We start from the raw sequence: 16,359 nt of genomic DNA, 5'->3' as shown, positions 1-16,359 counted from the left end.
CTCAAAAGTTGGATGAACTGGGCTACAAGATTTTGCCTCATCTGCCATATTCACCTGACCTCCTGCCAACTGACTACCATTTCTTCAAGAATCTTGACAACTTTTCGCAGGGAAAATGTTTTCATAACCAGCAGGAGACAGAAAATGCTTCCCAAGAGTTTGTTGAATCCCAAAACATGGATTTTTACATTGTAAGAATAAATAAACTTATTTCTTGTTGGCAAAAATATGTTGATTGCAATGCTTCCTATTCTGATTAATAAAGATAACTTTGAGCCTAGCTATAATGATTTAAAATTCACGGTCCAAAACCGCAATTATGTTTGCACCAACCTAATATATAACACTTCACATTTTGTTCCTCAGGATTTCTATTTTCTTACAGCTACAGCCGTTGAGTATGCAGAAGGTTTCTGATACATATAGCCAAACTATCCCTCACAAAGGATCCAGAACTTTTCTATAACCTAGGAGGAGGGAAAGACTTTTTTTAACAATCATTCAAAATCCAGAGGCAATAAAAGAGTAATACATTTGACTACATAGACAAAATAAACAAAAATCTTTTTGGCAAAAAAAAAAAAAAATCATAATATAGAAACTATAAACATAATATAGAAATAAACATAATATAGAAACAATAAACTAGAAGAAAATATTTGTAAACATATCATAGACAAAGGGCTAACATTCTTAACATAGAAAGAACCTTTAAAAACTGAGAGAAAGGAACTTCCCAGGTGGCACAGTTGGTAAGAATCTGCCTGCCAACGCAGAGGTCAAGGGTTCGATCCCTAGGCCAGTAAGACTCCATGTGCCACAACTACTGGTCCCACGTGCTGCAACTACTGGAAACCCATGTACTTCCAGAGCCTGTGCTCTGCAACGGAAGAACCATGGCGATGAGAAGTCTGCACACCACAACAAAGAGTGGCCTCCACTTGCTGCGGATAGAGAAAGCCTAAGAAAAGCAACAAAGACCCAGCTCAGCCAAAATAATTAATTTAAAAAAAACTGAGGGAAAAAAAAAGAACCAAAAATTCTATTGTGAAAGTCATGAAGACATAATTAAGAAAAAGAAAGATGAATACGGACCTTAAACATGAGAAGACATTCAACTTTACTCATAATAAGAGCAATCTACAGAAAGTTCTCACCCATCAGACTGGCAAAAATTCAAAAGCTTGATAATACAGTTTCTCAACAAGCTGTGGGGAAATAGGCATCTTCATATATCGCTTATGGAAATGCAAAATGGCACAACTCCTATATAAGGGAATTTAGCAGTATCTAAATATCCATTTATCTTTGGACACGGGAATTCCACTTCTAAAAATTTACCTGAATATACACCTCTAACAATACAAGGTTATGCATTAGAATATTAACTGTAACTGCAAAAAACTATATTGATGTCCAAGCACTGGACAGAAGTTGATCAAATTATGGTATATCCACATAATGGAGTAGTACACAACTATTAAAAAAAAAACTCTCATAAAGTAATATAGTATTTCCAGGAGATACTATTAAATGGGGAAGAAAAAAAAAAAGGGCAAAGATACATAGTATGTTATCTTTCCAGTAAGAAATTAAGAAAAACAAAAACATATTCATTTCATGAACCTCAATGCTCACTGAAGCACTATTTACAACAGACAGGACATGGAAGCAACCCATATGTCCCTGGACAGATGAATGGATAAAGAAGTTGTGGTACATATATATACAATGGAATATTACTCGGCCATAAAAAGGAACAAATTTGAGTCAGTTCTAGTGAGGCAGATGAAACTAAGAGCCTATTACAAACAGTGAAGTAAGTCAGAAATGGAAAAACAAATATTGTATAGTAATGCATATACATGGAATCTAGAAAAATGGTATCGATGAACCTATTTGCAGGGCAAGAATAGAGACTCAGACAGACAACAGACTTATGGATGCAGGAGAGGGTGGGATGAATTGAGGATGTAGCACTGAAATATATACATTACCACATGTAAAACAGATAGCTAATGGGAGCTGCTATACAACACAGCGAGCTCAAACTGGTGCTCTGTGACAACCTAGAGGGGTGTGATGGGGTGGGAGGAGGTTCAAGAGGGAGGGGACATATGTATCCCTATGGCTGATTCATGCTGATGTATGGCAGAAACCAACACTACATTGTAAAGCAATTATCTTCCAATTAAAAAAATATATATACATGCCTATTTGTCTTTGTGAAAAGAAGTAAAGGACAGGTAAACTAGAAAACAGTGAGGCTGGAAACCTATGAAGGCTGAATGAGGGAATGAAATGGAGTGGAAGAGACGTAAGGAGTAACAATTAAATATATATATATATAAAAAATCTCCATAGTTTTGACTTTTGGAAACATATTTATGTTCTACAAATTAAAAAATTAAATCAGTAAATATGGGAAGGAAAAACTGAAAGCAGAATGAACAGATAAACCCAAAAGTATTTCAAAAGAATACTGTAACCACCATGAAAAGGGGGAAAAAAAAGAACCAATCCAAGTAATTTATGAATATTTAACAACAGACCTTCAGTACTGGGTGATGCAGAGAATTGTAAACAAATCCTGAATTTGTTGAAGTAGCTCTGCTTTATGTAGTGGTACTCACAAAGCAATTCTGAAATAATTTTGGATGTATTAAAAGACTGAGCAAATGTGCTGATGTTTTGGGAGCCAGGGTTTTCACTGATGAAAGGACACAAAATAAGGAAAAAACCTATGAAGATAAACTGGAGGTATCAATGTGAACTCATGATTTCTTAAGAAGTGTTACCTATAGGTATACACATGTATATGTGAATATATATATTTGCATATATGTTTATAGCATATACACACATGTATTTCTGAGCTCTGTGGGCCAAAAAAGCCAAGATGCCAACACACTCTAGCAGCAATAAGCAATGACCAGATCTTGGTTTCTAATGTCATTTCTCTCTAAAAGGACCAAGGACTCCTCAGAGAAGTGGTTAATTTCAGAGCTGGGTGATAGGAGCTAAGATGCACCTGGAACGTGTAGCCATACCAAAGAGTAAGGAGATGCTCAACAAAGTGATGGAGGGTGGGGGCAAGTCACAAGGCTGCAAGAGACACCTTGAAGGGACTCTCACAGTAGTCAAATTAGGACAATCTGAGAACCAAAATAACTAAGTATGATAATGAATTATAAATCATTGAAACAGCAATTGATGCATCCATACTTAAATAAGTAAGTGAAACAACAAGTCTCTTGACTACAATAAAATGCCAACTAATAAATAGATAGAGAGTGCTGGAGTGCTGGGGTCTAGGGAAAAATCATTTTGTAACCATCATAGCAAATGCAAAAATCATCAATGGATGCTAACTAGGGAGAAATTCTGATGAGGAACAAAATATTTTATGGTCTGAGAAGTGTCTCCTTATGAGTTGCTTATTATACATAAGAGAAAAAAAAATTATACAGTGAAGAACTTAAATGCACACCTTGACTGCGTTTTCAAAATTAATATCACTAATGAGGGACAGAGCAAGACCAGACAAACCCAAAATAGACACCTCTATTTTTAAAAAGGGAGGAAAAGGCCTGATTCCCCAAAAGTGTCAGTCACTAAAGACAAAGGCTGTGAAAATGTTTCAGTTTAAAGGAGTTAAAACTTAATCCAAAACATGACCTCTGACTGTATCCTGTATGGGAAAGAAGGAAAAAAACAACAAAAAGGACCTTACTGAGTCAGATGACAAAACTGGAATACAGATGGTAGGTTAGAGAAAAATATTTTATCAACGTTATCTTACAAAAGTTGGTAACTCTACTGAGGTTAGAAAAGAATATCTCTAATCTTAGGAAATAAACACTAAACTACTTGAGGGTAAAGGCCATGACGAATGTCCCTTAGCCTCAAATGATTCTGGGAAAAAAAAATGGAGTATGTCTACTTATATATACATACTTACGTAAGTAAATGTGTATATTTATAGAGATAATATATGCAAATAAGGTAAAAGGTTTACAAAAGGTATATGGGGATTCTTTGTACTATCCTTCCAACTTTCCTATGAGTTTAAAATTATTTCCAAATCATATTTTTAAAGTTTAGTTTATAAATTATTTTTAAATTTTAAAAATTATTTTTAAAAGGTAGACTGGTTTCAGTTTACACTCCCAGAATGGGGATAATTCATTTAGATTTTCTTTGTATATAAAATAAAATTTAAACTAGATGTGCTTGAAAACTCCATTCTGTCCTAAATTTATACAGGGAGTGTGATGAGTGAGCAAATTAGATTTCCCCTTAAGAAATCGCTGAACAGTCTACACTCCAAATGTGCCTTTCCAATTCGTCTCACTGGGACGCTACTAACATCTAACAGTGGATTTCTATTTCTGCCAAATATCTTCAGAATCAGAGAAAAAGTAATAATTTTTTTCCTCCACAGCTATGGCTGCCTGGATTTATTTCACACATACTCCATAATTCTCTGCACTGTTATTACACTGTAGCTTACTCGGAGAATACAAATTCTGCTAAAAACAGAGGGCAGGAGCATTTCCTTTATTCCACCACTGACAGTATTTCTTACCAAGGCACCTGAAATATGTTATTGGTTCTAAAGCTAAATTCCAACTGCTTTTTTCAGTTGAACTATGGGTTAATCATACTATGCATGGTCCATTTGAGCTTAATTTTCTTATAAGACCTAGGGTGATATGTTTGTGTCAAGTGTTCAGTGGCCAGTCAGTAGTATTGGTTGATTTTCTTTTGATTTGATATTCTCATTCTTTTAGGATCAGATTCAAATGGTTTTAACTTCAAAGTACTTATTTTTCTTCTTTGATCAACTTCCACTTTAGTTTACTATGACTATTAACCTGGGACTTGTTCCCACAGTACTTACTGCTAAAGGAACCCAATCGGTCCATTCCCCAGTTGGCAAAGACTCTGTTGCTTTGATCTTCTTTAATCTGAGTTGCTTCAAGGAGATTTCAGAACCTACCAACAGATACACACCAAAGCTGATGACTGCTCCCTGTGAACAAACAGAAGTGGCACCTGGATAAGGAAATAATTCAAAGGGACAAGATAAAGAGAAAACAATGCAATATACTCAATTGTACCACATCCTAGTTTTGTTAAGGCTAAGCAAATTATTTTATCTCTATAAGCTCGTTTCCTCCTCTGTAAAATGGATACGCTACAATCATACCTACTTCCTAGAGCTGTTGAGGGTTAAACATCAAAAGCCACATAAATAATATACCATAGTGCCTGGCCCATACTAAGTCCTCTATAAAGGCTGCTGCTGCTGCTGCTAAGTCGCTTCAGTCGCGTCCGACTCTGTGTGACCCCATAGACGGCAGCCTACCAGGCTCCCCCGTCCCTGGGATTCTCCAGGCAAGAACACTGGAGTGGGTTGCCATTTCCTTCTCCAGTGCATGAAAGTGAAAAGTGAAAGTCAAGTTGCTCAGTCGTGTCCAACTCTTAGCGACCCCATGCACTGCAGCCTACCAGGCTCCTCCGTCCATGGGATTTTCCAGGCAAGAGTACTGGAGTGGGCTGCCATTGCCTTCTCTGCTATAAAGGCTACACAGTTCTAATAAACAACTGATTTTCTCTGCCTGGCATCACTTCTTTCCTTAGCCCTCCATCCTTTGGAAAACGGACTCTCCCACATCTCCTAATGCTTTGGTGAGATTGTGAATCACAATACTCTATCCTCCTCCTCTACAGCAGCTAAAGCAATCCAATCTGGTCTTACAGAAACCTGAATATTGAGTAAGATACACAAGGACAGAGGGTAGTTGGAGCTCAGTCATTCACTAGCCAAAGATCTGGCCCTTCGAGGTTCCCATCCCCAAGGGTGGCCCAACTGTTTAAGCTTTTTTTTCCCCCTCATTTCTCTATCTTTCCAATAATACTTTAATCTGAATGAACTTCTATTACTAGAAAACTTAGGAATCCTATCACAACACACATTTTGGTCACTAATTTATTATTTGAACGAATTTTTTTTTCCTATATTTATTTATTTGATTGTGTTAGGTCTTAGTTGAGGCCTGCAGGATCTAGGTCCCTGACTAGGGATCGAACCTAGGCTCCCTGTATTGGGAATGCAGAGTCTTAGCCATTGGACCTCTAGGGAAGTAGGTATGTACAATATACCAAGTCATCTTTTTGAAGACATAAATGAACTCCTATTTCACACTAAGCAAAAAAAAAAATCCCCCCTTTCTAATCTTCCATAGCCTTTTCTCTCTCTCTTTTTTTCGGCATTGTTTACATTCTCCTTTGTGAGAATTACTTCTGAATGCATATTCTTCCCACTTCTAAACTAATGAAAGCAGGGACCACATCAAATACAAATCTGTATGTCTTAAATACATAGTGCCAAGCAGAAAGAATTCAATAAACACAAATGTAATGGACAAATGAGGGCTTCCCAGGTGGCTCAATGGTTAAGAATCTGCCTCCTAATGTCAGAGATACGGGTTCAAGTCTGCCAATGACTTAGTAACTAAAGAAGAACAACAGACAAATAAGTATTAGTTCTACAAAAAGGTTACCTTTAGTTCTCTGACAGTGACTTTTTTCACCTGACAGTTTTAGCTTGGAATAAGGGCTCCCTGTATTGGGAATGCAGAGTCTTAGCCATTGGACCTCTAGAGAAGTAGGTATGTACAATATACCAAGTCATCTTTTTGAAGACATAAATGAACTCCTATTTCACACTAAGCAAAAAAAAAATTCCCCCCTTTCTAATCTTCCATAGCCTTTTCTCTCTCTCTTTTCTTCGGCATTGTTTACATTCTCCTTTGTGAGAATTACTTCTGAATGCATATTCTTCCCACTTCTAAACTAATGAAAGCAGGGACCACATCAAATACAAATCTGTATGTCTTAAATACATAGTGCCAAGCAGAAAGAATTCAATAAACACAAATGTAATGGACAAATGAGGGCTTCCCAGGTGGCTCAATGGTTAAGAATCTGCCTCCTAATGTCAGAGATACGGGTTCAAGTCTGCCAATGACTTAGTAACTAAAGAAGAACAACAGACAAATAAGTATCAGTTCTACAAAAAGGTTACCTTTAGTTCTCTGACAGTGACTTTTTTCACCTGACAGTTTTAGCTTGGAATAAGTCATCAAGTGTTGGCACCCCACTCCAGTACTCTTGCCTGGAGGATCCATGGATGGGGGAGCCTGGAGGGCTGCAGTCCATGGGGTCGCTGCCAGTCGGACACAACTGAGCGACTTCCCTTTCACTTTTCACTTTCATGCATTGGAGAAGGAAATGGCAACCCACTCCAGTGTTCTCACCTGTAGAATCCCAGGGACGGGGGAGCCTGGTGGGCTGCCGTCTATGGGGTCGCACAGAGTCGGACACAACTGAAGTGACTTAGCAGTAGCAGTAAGTGTATACAACGCTCAGATAACACTGTCAATGAACTTGTCTTTTTCAGGATGAGTCAGAGTGGTTCTCCCTCTGCTCTAGACCCGAAAAAATGAGTCTGAAGAAACACCAGTTCAGTAAGAGGGATTATGCACTCACTAACAAAATATTGTGTTAGTTGCTCAGTCATGTCCGACTCTGCAACCCCATGGCCTACAGCCCACCAGGTTCCTCTGTCCGTGGGATTTTCCAGGCAGGAATACTGGAGTGGGTTGCCATTCTCTTCTCCACGGGACCTTCCCCACCCAGGGATTGAACCCAGGCCTCCTGCATTGCAGGTAGATTCTTTACTGTCTGGGCCACAAATAGCGAACATTTATTGACGTTTTCTCATAAGCTAGACACTGTGGCACCACTGTATGTGGATTATCTGTGAATCCTTACAATCTTCTGAGGCATGGAGCTTTTTCAAGGAGGGAAGGAAGCCCTGAAAGATTATTTGCACAATGTTTTACAGTTAGTGAACAGCAGCACTTCAACAGAGATTAATAGAGATAGTCAACTAAAGGATGTATATAGCCTCATAAATGCTCCATGTTCTAAGCACAAATTCTTTCTCCACTCCGTTCTTCTCACTGGAGACATTTCTGACGCTAACATTCACGAAAGGGTGGCTGCTACCTCCAAGTTAACATTTGCCAAAGTCCAAGAAGTTACTGGGAGGAGGAAGAAAGGGGCGTGAAGAGCCTTTCCTCTTCGGTGTGGTGCAGAGGACAGGGGCAGGCTTGGAAGAGATTCGCAGACAAGATTCGAAGCCTCACTCGGTCCCTCATTAATTATATGATCTTGGGCGTAATTTTACTGGAGACTCAGACAACCTCAGCTCTACAGATACGAAATATCTACTTGGAAGGCCTATCTGAAAACAAGCGGTCACGCCGGCCCTTTGTTAACGGGATTTCGCGCTCCACCGCGGCAGCGACGGGAATGCCGAGGCGAGGACCCAGCGGGCCGTTCAGGGGGCGGGGCGCGGCCCCAGGGCTCAGTCCCGGCCCGCGCCGCCCTCCCCCACCGCGCGGCGTGCCGCGCGCCGCACGCCCGCCCGCCCGCCCCTCTCGCCCGTGACGCCGCCGGGGCCCGCAGCCCGCCCGCAACCTGGCCGCCCCTCGCGGTCCCCGCCTCCCACCTCGTCCCGCGAGTGGGGCTCACGGCCCGCGGACAACCGCCCCGCAGCGCCTCGTGCCTCACCTCAGCGCGTTCCTCCTCCTCCGCGCCGAGGAAACGCCAGCCGCGCGCGCGCCCGAGCTTGCGTGCGCGCTCCCTGCGGGCGGCGCAGGCGCGAGCGGGCCGCACGCCCGCCTCCTCCGCCCAGTCCCCGCCCCAGCCGTCGAAGTCCGGTGGCGGGTGGCGCGCCTGCCGCCGCCCCTGGCTCGGCCCCCGTCCGGGGCTGTCGCCGCGCGGCCGCCGCCGGCCTCTTGCAGAGAGGCCTGAGAGGCTGGGACTCTGAGCCGCCTGCCCGAGTTTTGAGTGGGACCAGTAATTACTTTTTCCTGAGGGCGTGCTGCTGGTCGCCGTAGGCTGTCTGGTGCCGCCGTTTTATCCGCTCCAGAGTGCGCTGAGCCGGAGCGGGCCAGTACTGCCCCGCTTTTGTGTTTTCTGACATCCCCACTCCCACCCTTGTTACCGCCTCGAAGGAGATCGAGGCTAAGCGCCTGGGCCCAAGGACGGCGAGCGGGGGTGGCCTCTCGAAGCCGGGTCTTGCAGTGCCGCTCGTGGATTAATCAGACTGCCTGAATGGTTTAAGGGTACACGGGGTACGTTTGATTCAGATGCTCCTGGAACGTCGAAACTATCATCTTTGGAAAGAACCATCCCCTCTTTGGGCTTCAGGGGCCCAGATTGAGGCGCAATGATGAGAGGATGTGGTGGTCCACTCTGATGTCAATCTTGAGGGCTAGGTATGTCCCGACATCTCTTGTTACTACTACTAATTATTGTAATAGCTGCCATTTGTTGGGTATTTACTGCATGCCAGGTATTGTACAAAGGAGGCTGCAAACATGGTCTCATTTAATATTCAGAAACAACCTTGTGGGGTAGACACTCATTGTTACCATCCCCATTTTCTAGGTGAAAACCTTTAGACGCTACCTTGTGAATAACTTGGGATTACATGCTAGATCACATATGAAAGGGGATTCACACAGTTGCTGAGCTTAACCATTATGCTACTACATCTGTTTAAGTCTTTCATTCATAAATTTACCCAACCTCTTATAGAATTCATTTACACTTTTCTGCCAGCGTGGCCTCTTTATTCTTTTTTTTTTTTAGTATCTGAGTCATACAAGTTCGTTCTAAAAAAAAAAAAAAGAATATTTGCATGAGCAAAAATAATGTGAAAACCAGCTCCCCCCATGTAATTTAACATTTTGCTATACACTCTTTTAGATATTTTTTATGCTTCCTGTCAATAAATATAGAATAGTTTTACATATGTTGTATCCTGAAAATCTGTTTATTCATTCATTAATCAAATATTTAATGAGAAGACACTGTTGTACATGCTGGGAATTCAGCAGTGAATAAAAGTTTCTGCCTCATATAATAATGGGGGAGATTGACAATAAGCAATACATAAACTATATTACTATGTAATAGCTAATGCCGGATAATGTGGCAGGTTTTTTAAAAAATCAAGACAAAGGGATAAGAGTGATGGGCTGATGCTATATTAGATGGGGCAGACAAGAAAGGCCTCTACATCATAAGCTGAAATCTAATCATTAATGAGGGAGGTAGCTGTGTGGATTTCTAGAGAGAAACTGTTCTAGGAGAAAAGAAATAGCAATTAAAATAGCCCTGATGGCTTGGCACCTTGGAGAAGAAGCTAGAAATTAGAGAAAGAAGTTGGGAAATAGGCAGCAGCCAGATCATGTATCTGGTAAGCCACATTGGACTTTGGATTTTATTAGAACGTGACAGAATATCACGGAAGTATTGAGAACAAAGGAATCATCAGATTTGTTTTAATTGCAGCCTTGAATTAGTGAAAGTGAAAGTTGCTCAGTCCTGTCTGACTCTTTGCAACCCCATGGACTGTACAGTCCGTGGGATTCTCTAGGCCAAGAATACTGCAGTGGGTAGCCTTTCCCTTCTCCAGGGGATCTTCCCAACCGCGGGATTGAATCCAGGTCTCCTGCATTGCAGGCGGATTGTTTATCAGATTTGTTTTAAAAAGAATCACTGGCAGTTGTGTGGAGAATAGATAGTAGAAGCATTAAAATTGCCCTTTCAATCATCCATTTTTAACAGTGTACTGGTGTTTCACGTACACCTTTACAACCGCTCTCACCTCCACAAACGGAAACTGGCATCAAACCTTTAGGACTTATCTTCATGTTTTTTCCTCCTAAACTGAAAGTTTTTGATACTGGCTAGGGTGTATATCCAGATCTGGACGTCATCATTGTCAACAAACTAATATGAGTCATCAGTGTTGTACTGTTGAAAAACAGCCCCACGTGATGCAGGGATCTATTCATTAGCAACATAGCATTCAAGCACCTGGAAATTACCCTTCCTCTTCAATTGATGTTAGACCCTCATTAGAATTCTAGGCCCCAATTTAGTCATTGTGCTTAAGAAAGATGTGGAGAAATTAAAAATGCATAGTGAGGGGAAGGATAACAGTGATGAAAGCAGTGTTTTTCTCAGTTTCTGCCTTCAGCATTGCAGTGGCATCAGTTATAACATGAGGAACACAAATTTGGAGGAGAAATGAAAGGTTCTGTTTCAGATCTGCTTTGCAACCTGCATATGGGAATGACATAAAAGTTTGAAGCTAAGAGGAGAGACCAGGGCTAAAATGGTTTTAACTGTATTAGAACTGTTTCTTTGGATGTAGGTTTTCTTTGTAACCTCAGTACCCAGAAAAACTTCCTGGACAAATATTTGCAAAATGAGCGGGTAAAAGCAAAGGCATGCATGAAGTCCTCAGGCAAAAGAAAGATTGTGTAAGGTAAAAAGAGGTGATGTCCGGTTTATGCTTTCACCAGAGGGCCACACACCTGAACATCACCTCTGAGTAGGGTGATAAGCCCCGATTTGCTCAGAACAGTCCTGGTTTAAACCTATTATCCTCATATAATTAGTGAGGTTGCATTTCACTCTTAGAAGTGTCTGTATGCTCTTAGAAGTGTACAGTAAATTATATGGTCACTCTTTGAAGAAGGCCCTTCAGGGTCCAGTGGCTTTCTCTTTCTTTGTCATTATTGCCCCCATCTTGCTCTTCATTCTCCCACCAGGTAGAAGTACCTCCTTTTGCCCCTAGGCACTACTTCCAAGTTTCCTTTGCTAAGGTACCTTCACTTCAACTTAGACTTCATTTCCTCAGGTACATCTCTTCTGACCTCCCCAAGTCTGGATCTAGTACCCCTCTTACATGCTTCCAGGGCACCCTGTGTTTAACCTGTGCTAGGAGAGACGACTCAGTACCTTGTTGCTCCCTCACTAAGCGTTGTCTGTCAAGGAACCTGAAAAAAACACCTCTTGTCCTCTTGAAGACAGAAAGTTACATTGATAATATTAAGACCAGTCCCTGTTGAACTAATATTTTTAAAGAGTGACCCTCAGGACAGACTAATAGCATCTTCTCCAAGCCCTTCCATTCTTCACTAACTGAGGAGGCTGACTTTTGAACTCAAATCCCAACAAGGAAAATTCCATCCTCCCATCAGGCTCTGTAATGTGGCTACCATCGATTGAGTCCAAAATCTGCCCAAAACTCCTCTCCCACTACTTAATCGCAGCGGTTAGAATCCGAAGTGCAGTTTCTGAGCCTTCCTCCCTGTGAAAATGATAGTCATCTCTAGTTACTATGTCCTGAGTGCTGAAAAACTAGAAACTTGATCTCCTCTTTTATTTATTTTTCCTGTATCTAAGGTGGCTGTTTGTAGTGTGGTATACAAACAGATAAAAACAGAACATCTAAAAATCTAGCCATGCTTTCCCCATTTCAACTTTCGTCCCTTTAAACTCAGATAATGCCAGTCAATGTAAATTAGCCAGAGATTTAGTTCCAGGAGCAGAGCTCTGTGCCAAATACAAGGTCTCTTAAAGGCAAGGGGTTTCCTGTGATGCATTCATTAGACAGGGCTCCACTCCATCAAAGGCCTGAGCCCAGGGATTGCAGCTCCTTAGGGCTCAGCTCTTGAGTTCACACACTAGGAGCCTAGAGTGCTGCAGTCCATGGGGGTCACAAAGAGCTGGACATGACTTAACAACTGAACAACAACAACAAAAAACCGACTCCACCAGGGCCCAGCTCAGGGCTGGTCCAGCCTCTTCGGCCTCTGTTGCTGCCTCCTCCATTCAGGAGTGTTTCGATCCTCTTGTTTTCATTTGCTCCATCCCTCCATATCTTTCTTCTTTTGTGGCCACCCTAGTCAACGGAGTTAGGGAATAATAGTATTCCTTCTAGGAGGTTCCTAGATTGCTTTTTCTTTTTTTAAATTAATTAGTTTTTTAATTATTTATTTATTTTTGGCTGCACTGGGTCTTGGTTACTTCGGGTGGATTTTCTGTAGTTGCAGAGAGTGGAGGCTTCTGTAGTTGCCTCGAGAGGAAGGCTTCTCACTTCTGTGGTTGCGGAGCACACGCTCTAGGGCTCAAGGGCTTCAGTAGTTGCAGCACACAGGCTCAGTTGTTTCGTGGCATGTGGGATCTTGCAGGACCAGGGATTGAACCTGTGTCCCTTGCCTTGACAGGCAGATTCTTAACCATTGGACCACCGGGGAAGTCCCTTTTTTTAAAAAAATTTACTTTTATTGAAGTATGGTTGAATTACAGTGTTGTGTTAATTACTGCTGTATAGCAAGGTGACTCCCTTACACATATATATACATACATACATTCTTTTTCATATTCTTTTCTATTACATTTTATCAGAGTATTGAATATAGTTCTCTCTGCTATACAGAAGGACCTTGTTAATTTATCCATCCTATATATACTAATTTGCATCTGCTAATCCCAAACTCCCACTCTTATTCTTTTCCTCCCTACCCCCACTTCGCCACCGCCAGTGTATTCCCCGTGTCCCTGATTTAGATTCATTTGCTAGACTGCTCTTCTCACTTGATCACCCTCAACCATGACCATTCTGCCAAGGAAGGATTGAAGTACTTTTGCTAAGCTACTCAAAGAAATGTAAGGTCTGCATACAGTTGTTTCTCTACACAGCGGTGTATCTGGGGTGCTTCTGCATAAGTAAGGACGCTCTAAAGTTTCCAGGTGGCGCTAGTGGTAAAGAACCCGCCTGCCAATGCAGGAGACATAAGAGGCATGGTTTTGATCCCTGGGTTGAGAAGATCCCCTGGAGAAGGACGTGGCAAACCCACTCCAATATTCTTGCCTGGAGAATCCCATGGACAGAGGAGCCTGGTGGGCTACAATCCATAGGGTCACACAGAGTCAGACACAACTGAAGTGGCTTAGCACTCATGCAGAGATCTCAAAGGTGAGCAAGAAGGGGACAAGTTCTGCTAAAGGACCCCACTACAACCCATTCTTCAGATAAGGATAAATGAGGCACAGAGGTAAAACCTCTTACCCTGAGTCCTTCAGTTCCTAGGTAGTACAGCCAGAATTAAAATCAGGTCTGTCCAAATGTAACTAATAAACTGCCTCTGGCTATTCAAGCTAAAAAGTTTGCAACTTTTAGGATTTTCATAATCCCAGGGCCATTAAGCCTGATTTTCATGAATCTAGCCCTTTGCTACCCATCTCTTCTGCCTCTGCCTCACCTCACTGACATTTTAGTTTTTGGCCACACTGTGTAGCTTGTGGGATCTTAGTTCTCCTGTCAGGGATGGAACCCGGGCCCTGGCGGTGAAAGCGCCGAGTCCTAACCATTGGACTGGCAGGCAGTTCCCTCCCTGTCTTCTTTTCGATCTCTGCAACGCATAGGATGTCTGTCTCTTGGAACAGCAGGTCTGGGGTAGGATCTAAAAAGCTAGGTGAACCAGAAATGTCTTATTGCTGAATGACTCCTGTTTACCTGGAAAATTTTAAATGCCTACTAGGCAGCCTAGCTGCATGCCTTTCAGCCTGATGGACAAGGCCTCCACCTTTTGGCTTTCCAAACAGACTCCTAAAGTGTTCTGTGTAATTTGATGACAGGCAACCAACTCTTGCAACCAACAGGTAAATGTTTGAAACATGAATTGTTAGAAACCAATTAATATAATTGAAAAGGTATGTAGTTTGAAAGAAGGCTTCAGGAAAGAAGCCTTTCCTGAATTTGAATCCTGTTCCACCCTTGACAACCTTCAAGCATTTAGGCAAATTATTACCTTTTTGTGCATTTTTTCTCCTCATACATAAAATGAAAATAATACCTAATTTATAAGACTCTTATGAGGATATGATGGTGTATATATAGTACCTAGTTCATGGTGGGTCAAATAAATTATAATTGTGGTTTTAATTTTAATTCCAAAAGTGCTCCATAGTATGACCTTGGGACTTGCTTAGAAGTTATTTTAGGCTATGTTGGCTAGTCATCAGCTTTAGAATATTTTTGTTATTTGAATCAAGAACTATCTTCTGGAAACCTGTGGGTTTCTTAAACACTGAGCAGTTAAACAGAATTTTCTTTTGCTACCTGCTTCTTTTTCTTCAGAAAAAAATTTAGTAATGAGTTTGACTGGAGTGGGTAGCCTTTCCTTTCTCCAGGGGATCTTCCCAACCTAGGGATCAAACCCAGGTCTCCCACATTGTGGGCAGATTCTTTACCAGCTGAGCCACAAGGGAAGCCCAAGAATACTGGAGTGGGTAGCCTATCCTTTCTTCAGCAGATCTTCCCAACCCAGGAATCGAACCAGGGTCTCCTGAATTACAGGCGGATTCTTGACCAATTGAGCTATCAGGGGAGCCCTTTGTTTAAGTTATTATTCATTTATTTTGGCTGCACTGAGTCTTCGTTGTTGAATAGGCTTTCTCTAGTTGTGGAGAGCAGGGCTACTCTCTAGTTGCAGCGTGAGGGCTTCTCATTGCGGTGGCTTCTCTGGTTGCAGAGCATGAGCTTTAGAGCGCGCAGGCTTCAGCAGTTGTGTGGCCTAGGCTAAGTAGCTGTGGCTCTCAGGCTCTAGAGTGAAGGCTCCACAGTCGCTGTGCACGGGCTCAGTTGCCCCGAGGCATGTGGAACCTTCCTGGACCAGGGATCGAACCCATGTCCCCTGCATTGGCGGGTGGATTCTTAACCACTGGACCACCAAGGAGGTCTCGCTGCCTTCTTCTTTAGCATCTTACTCACTATACAAAACTAAAGAAGGTGTATGTTATCTTGCAGGTCATAGGGCAAACGTATAGTTGCAATCAAGGATAGATAATCAGGCTTGCCTCAAATGCAGGACACACTCAGGAGCTCTGTCTCATTTAATTGATGTAAATAGTGTACAAACTTATGCATTACAAGCAATTAACTATAAAAATGTTCTATAGAGTACTACTGTAATCAAATAAAACTCACAAGGTTAATCTGATGCATATTTAATGATATATATAATTGTTATTGTGCTGCATGATAATTAAACCTTAAATGTTAAGCTTCTACATAAATGGTCTAACCAGTTGTTTTTATGCAGCCAAACACGTTTTTTAGTGTTTGCTCACTTTATTAATTTTCTGGAATCTATAATCATGCCAAGGACAGCAGTTTTCCCTGAAGCACTTTACTATTAAATCATGCACTCATACACACACAAACATACTCTTCAAAATGACACAGCAGCATTGTCTCCTGACCTAACACTAAAAATAGCTACTTTGCAAGGTTCTTCGTAGGCTTCTTAGGTGGCACTAGTGGTAAAGAACCCGCCTGCCAATGCAGGAGACCCAAGAGATGCGAGTTCAATCTCGGGATCAGGAAGATCCCCTGGAGTAGGAAACAGGATTCTT

At 41.8% G+C, this 16,359-nt stretch overlaps 2 protein-coding genes across 5 annotated transcripts in view; one reads left to right on the top strand and one right to left on the bottom strand.

Moving 5' to 3' along the window:
- The window catches only part of TADA2A (transcriptional adaptor 2A), a 46,266-nt gene extending 37,544 nt beyond the window's left edge, over positions 1-8,722 (bottom strand). The window contains exons 1-2 of one of the 4 annotated variants that reach the window (XM_018064175.1): positions 8,647-8,722; positions 4,904-5,035 (exon numbers count right to left, since the gene is read on the bottom strand). In XM_018064175.1, coding sequence (XP_017919664.1) covers positions 4,904-4,928 — 25 coding nt within the window. In that variant the 5' untranslated portion in view covers positions 4,929-5,035; positions 8,647-8,722. Of the gene's footprint in view, positions 1-4,903; positions 5,059-7,325; positions 7,345-8,584 lie in introns of those variants that run through there. The other 3 variants (XM_018064177.1, XM_018064176.1, XM_018064178.1) reach the window with 3 other exon arrangements.
- The window catches only part of ACACA (acetyl-CoA carboxylase alpha), a 287,918-nt gene continuing 280,386 nt past the window's right edge, over positions 8,828-16,359 (top strand). Inside the window, exon 1 of the mRNA XM_018064168.1 lies at positions 8,828-9,356. Within this exon, the coding sequence (XP_017919657.1) occupies positions 9,319-9,356 (38 nt within the window). The 5' untranslated portion in view covers positions 8,828-9,318. The remainder of the gene's footprint in view (positions 9,357-16,359) is intronic.

The sequence above is a fragment of the Capra hircus genome, chromosome 19, assembly GCF_001704415.2.
Source record: "Capra hircus breed San Clemente chromosome 19, ASM170441v1, whole genome shotgun sequence".
Taxonomy (NCBI): Eukaryota; Metazoa; Chordata; class Mammalia; order Artiodactyla; family Bovidae; genus Capra; species Capra hircus.
This window is presented reverse-complemented; position numbering and strand designations above follow the sequence as displayed.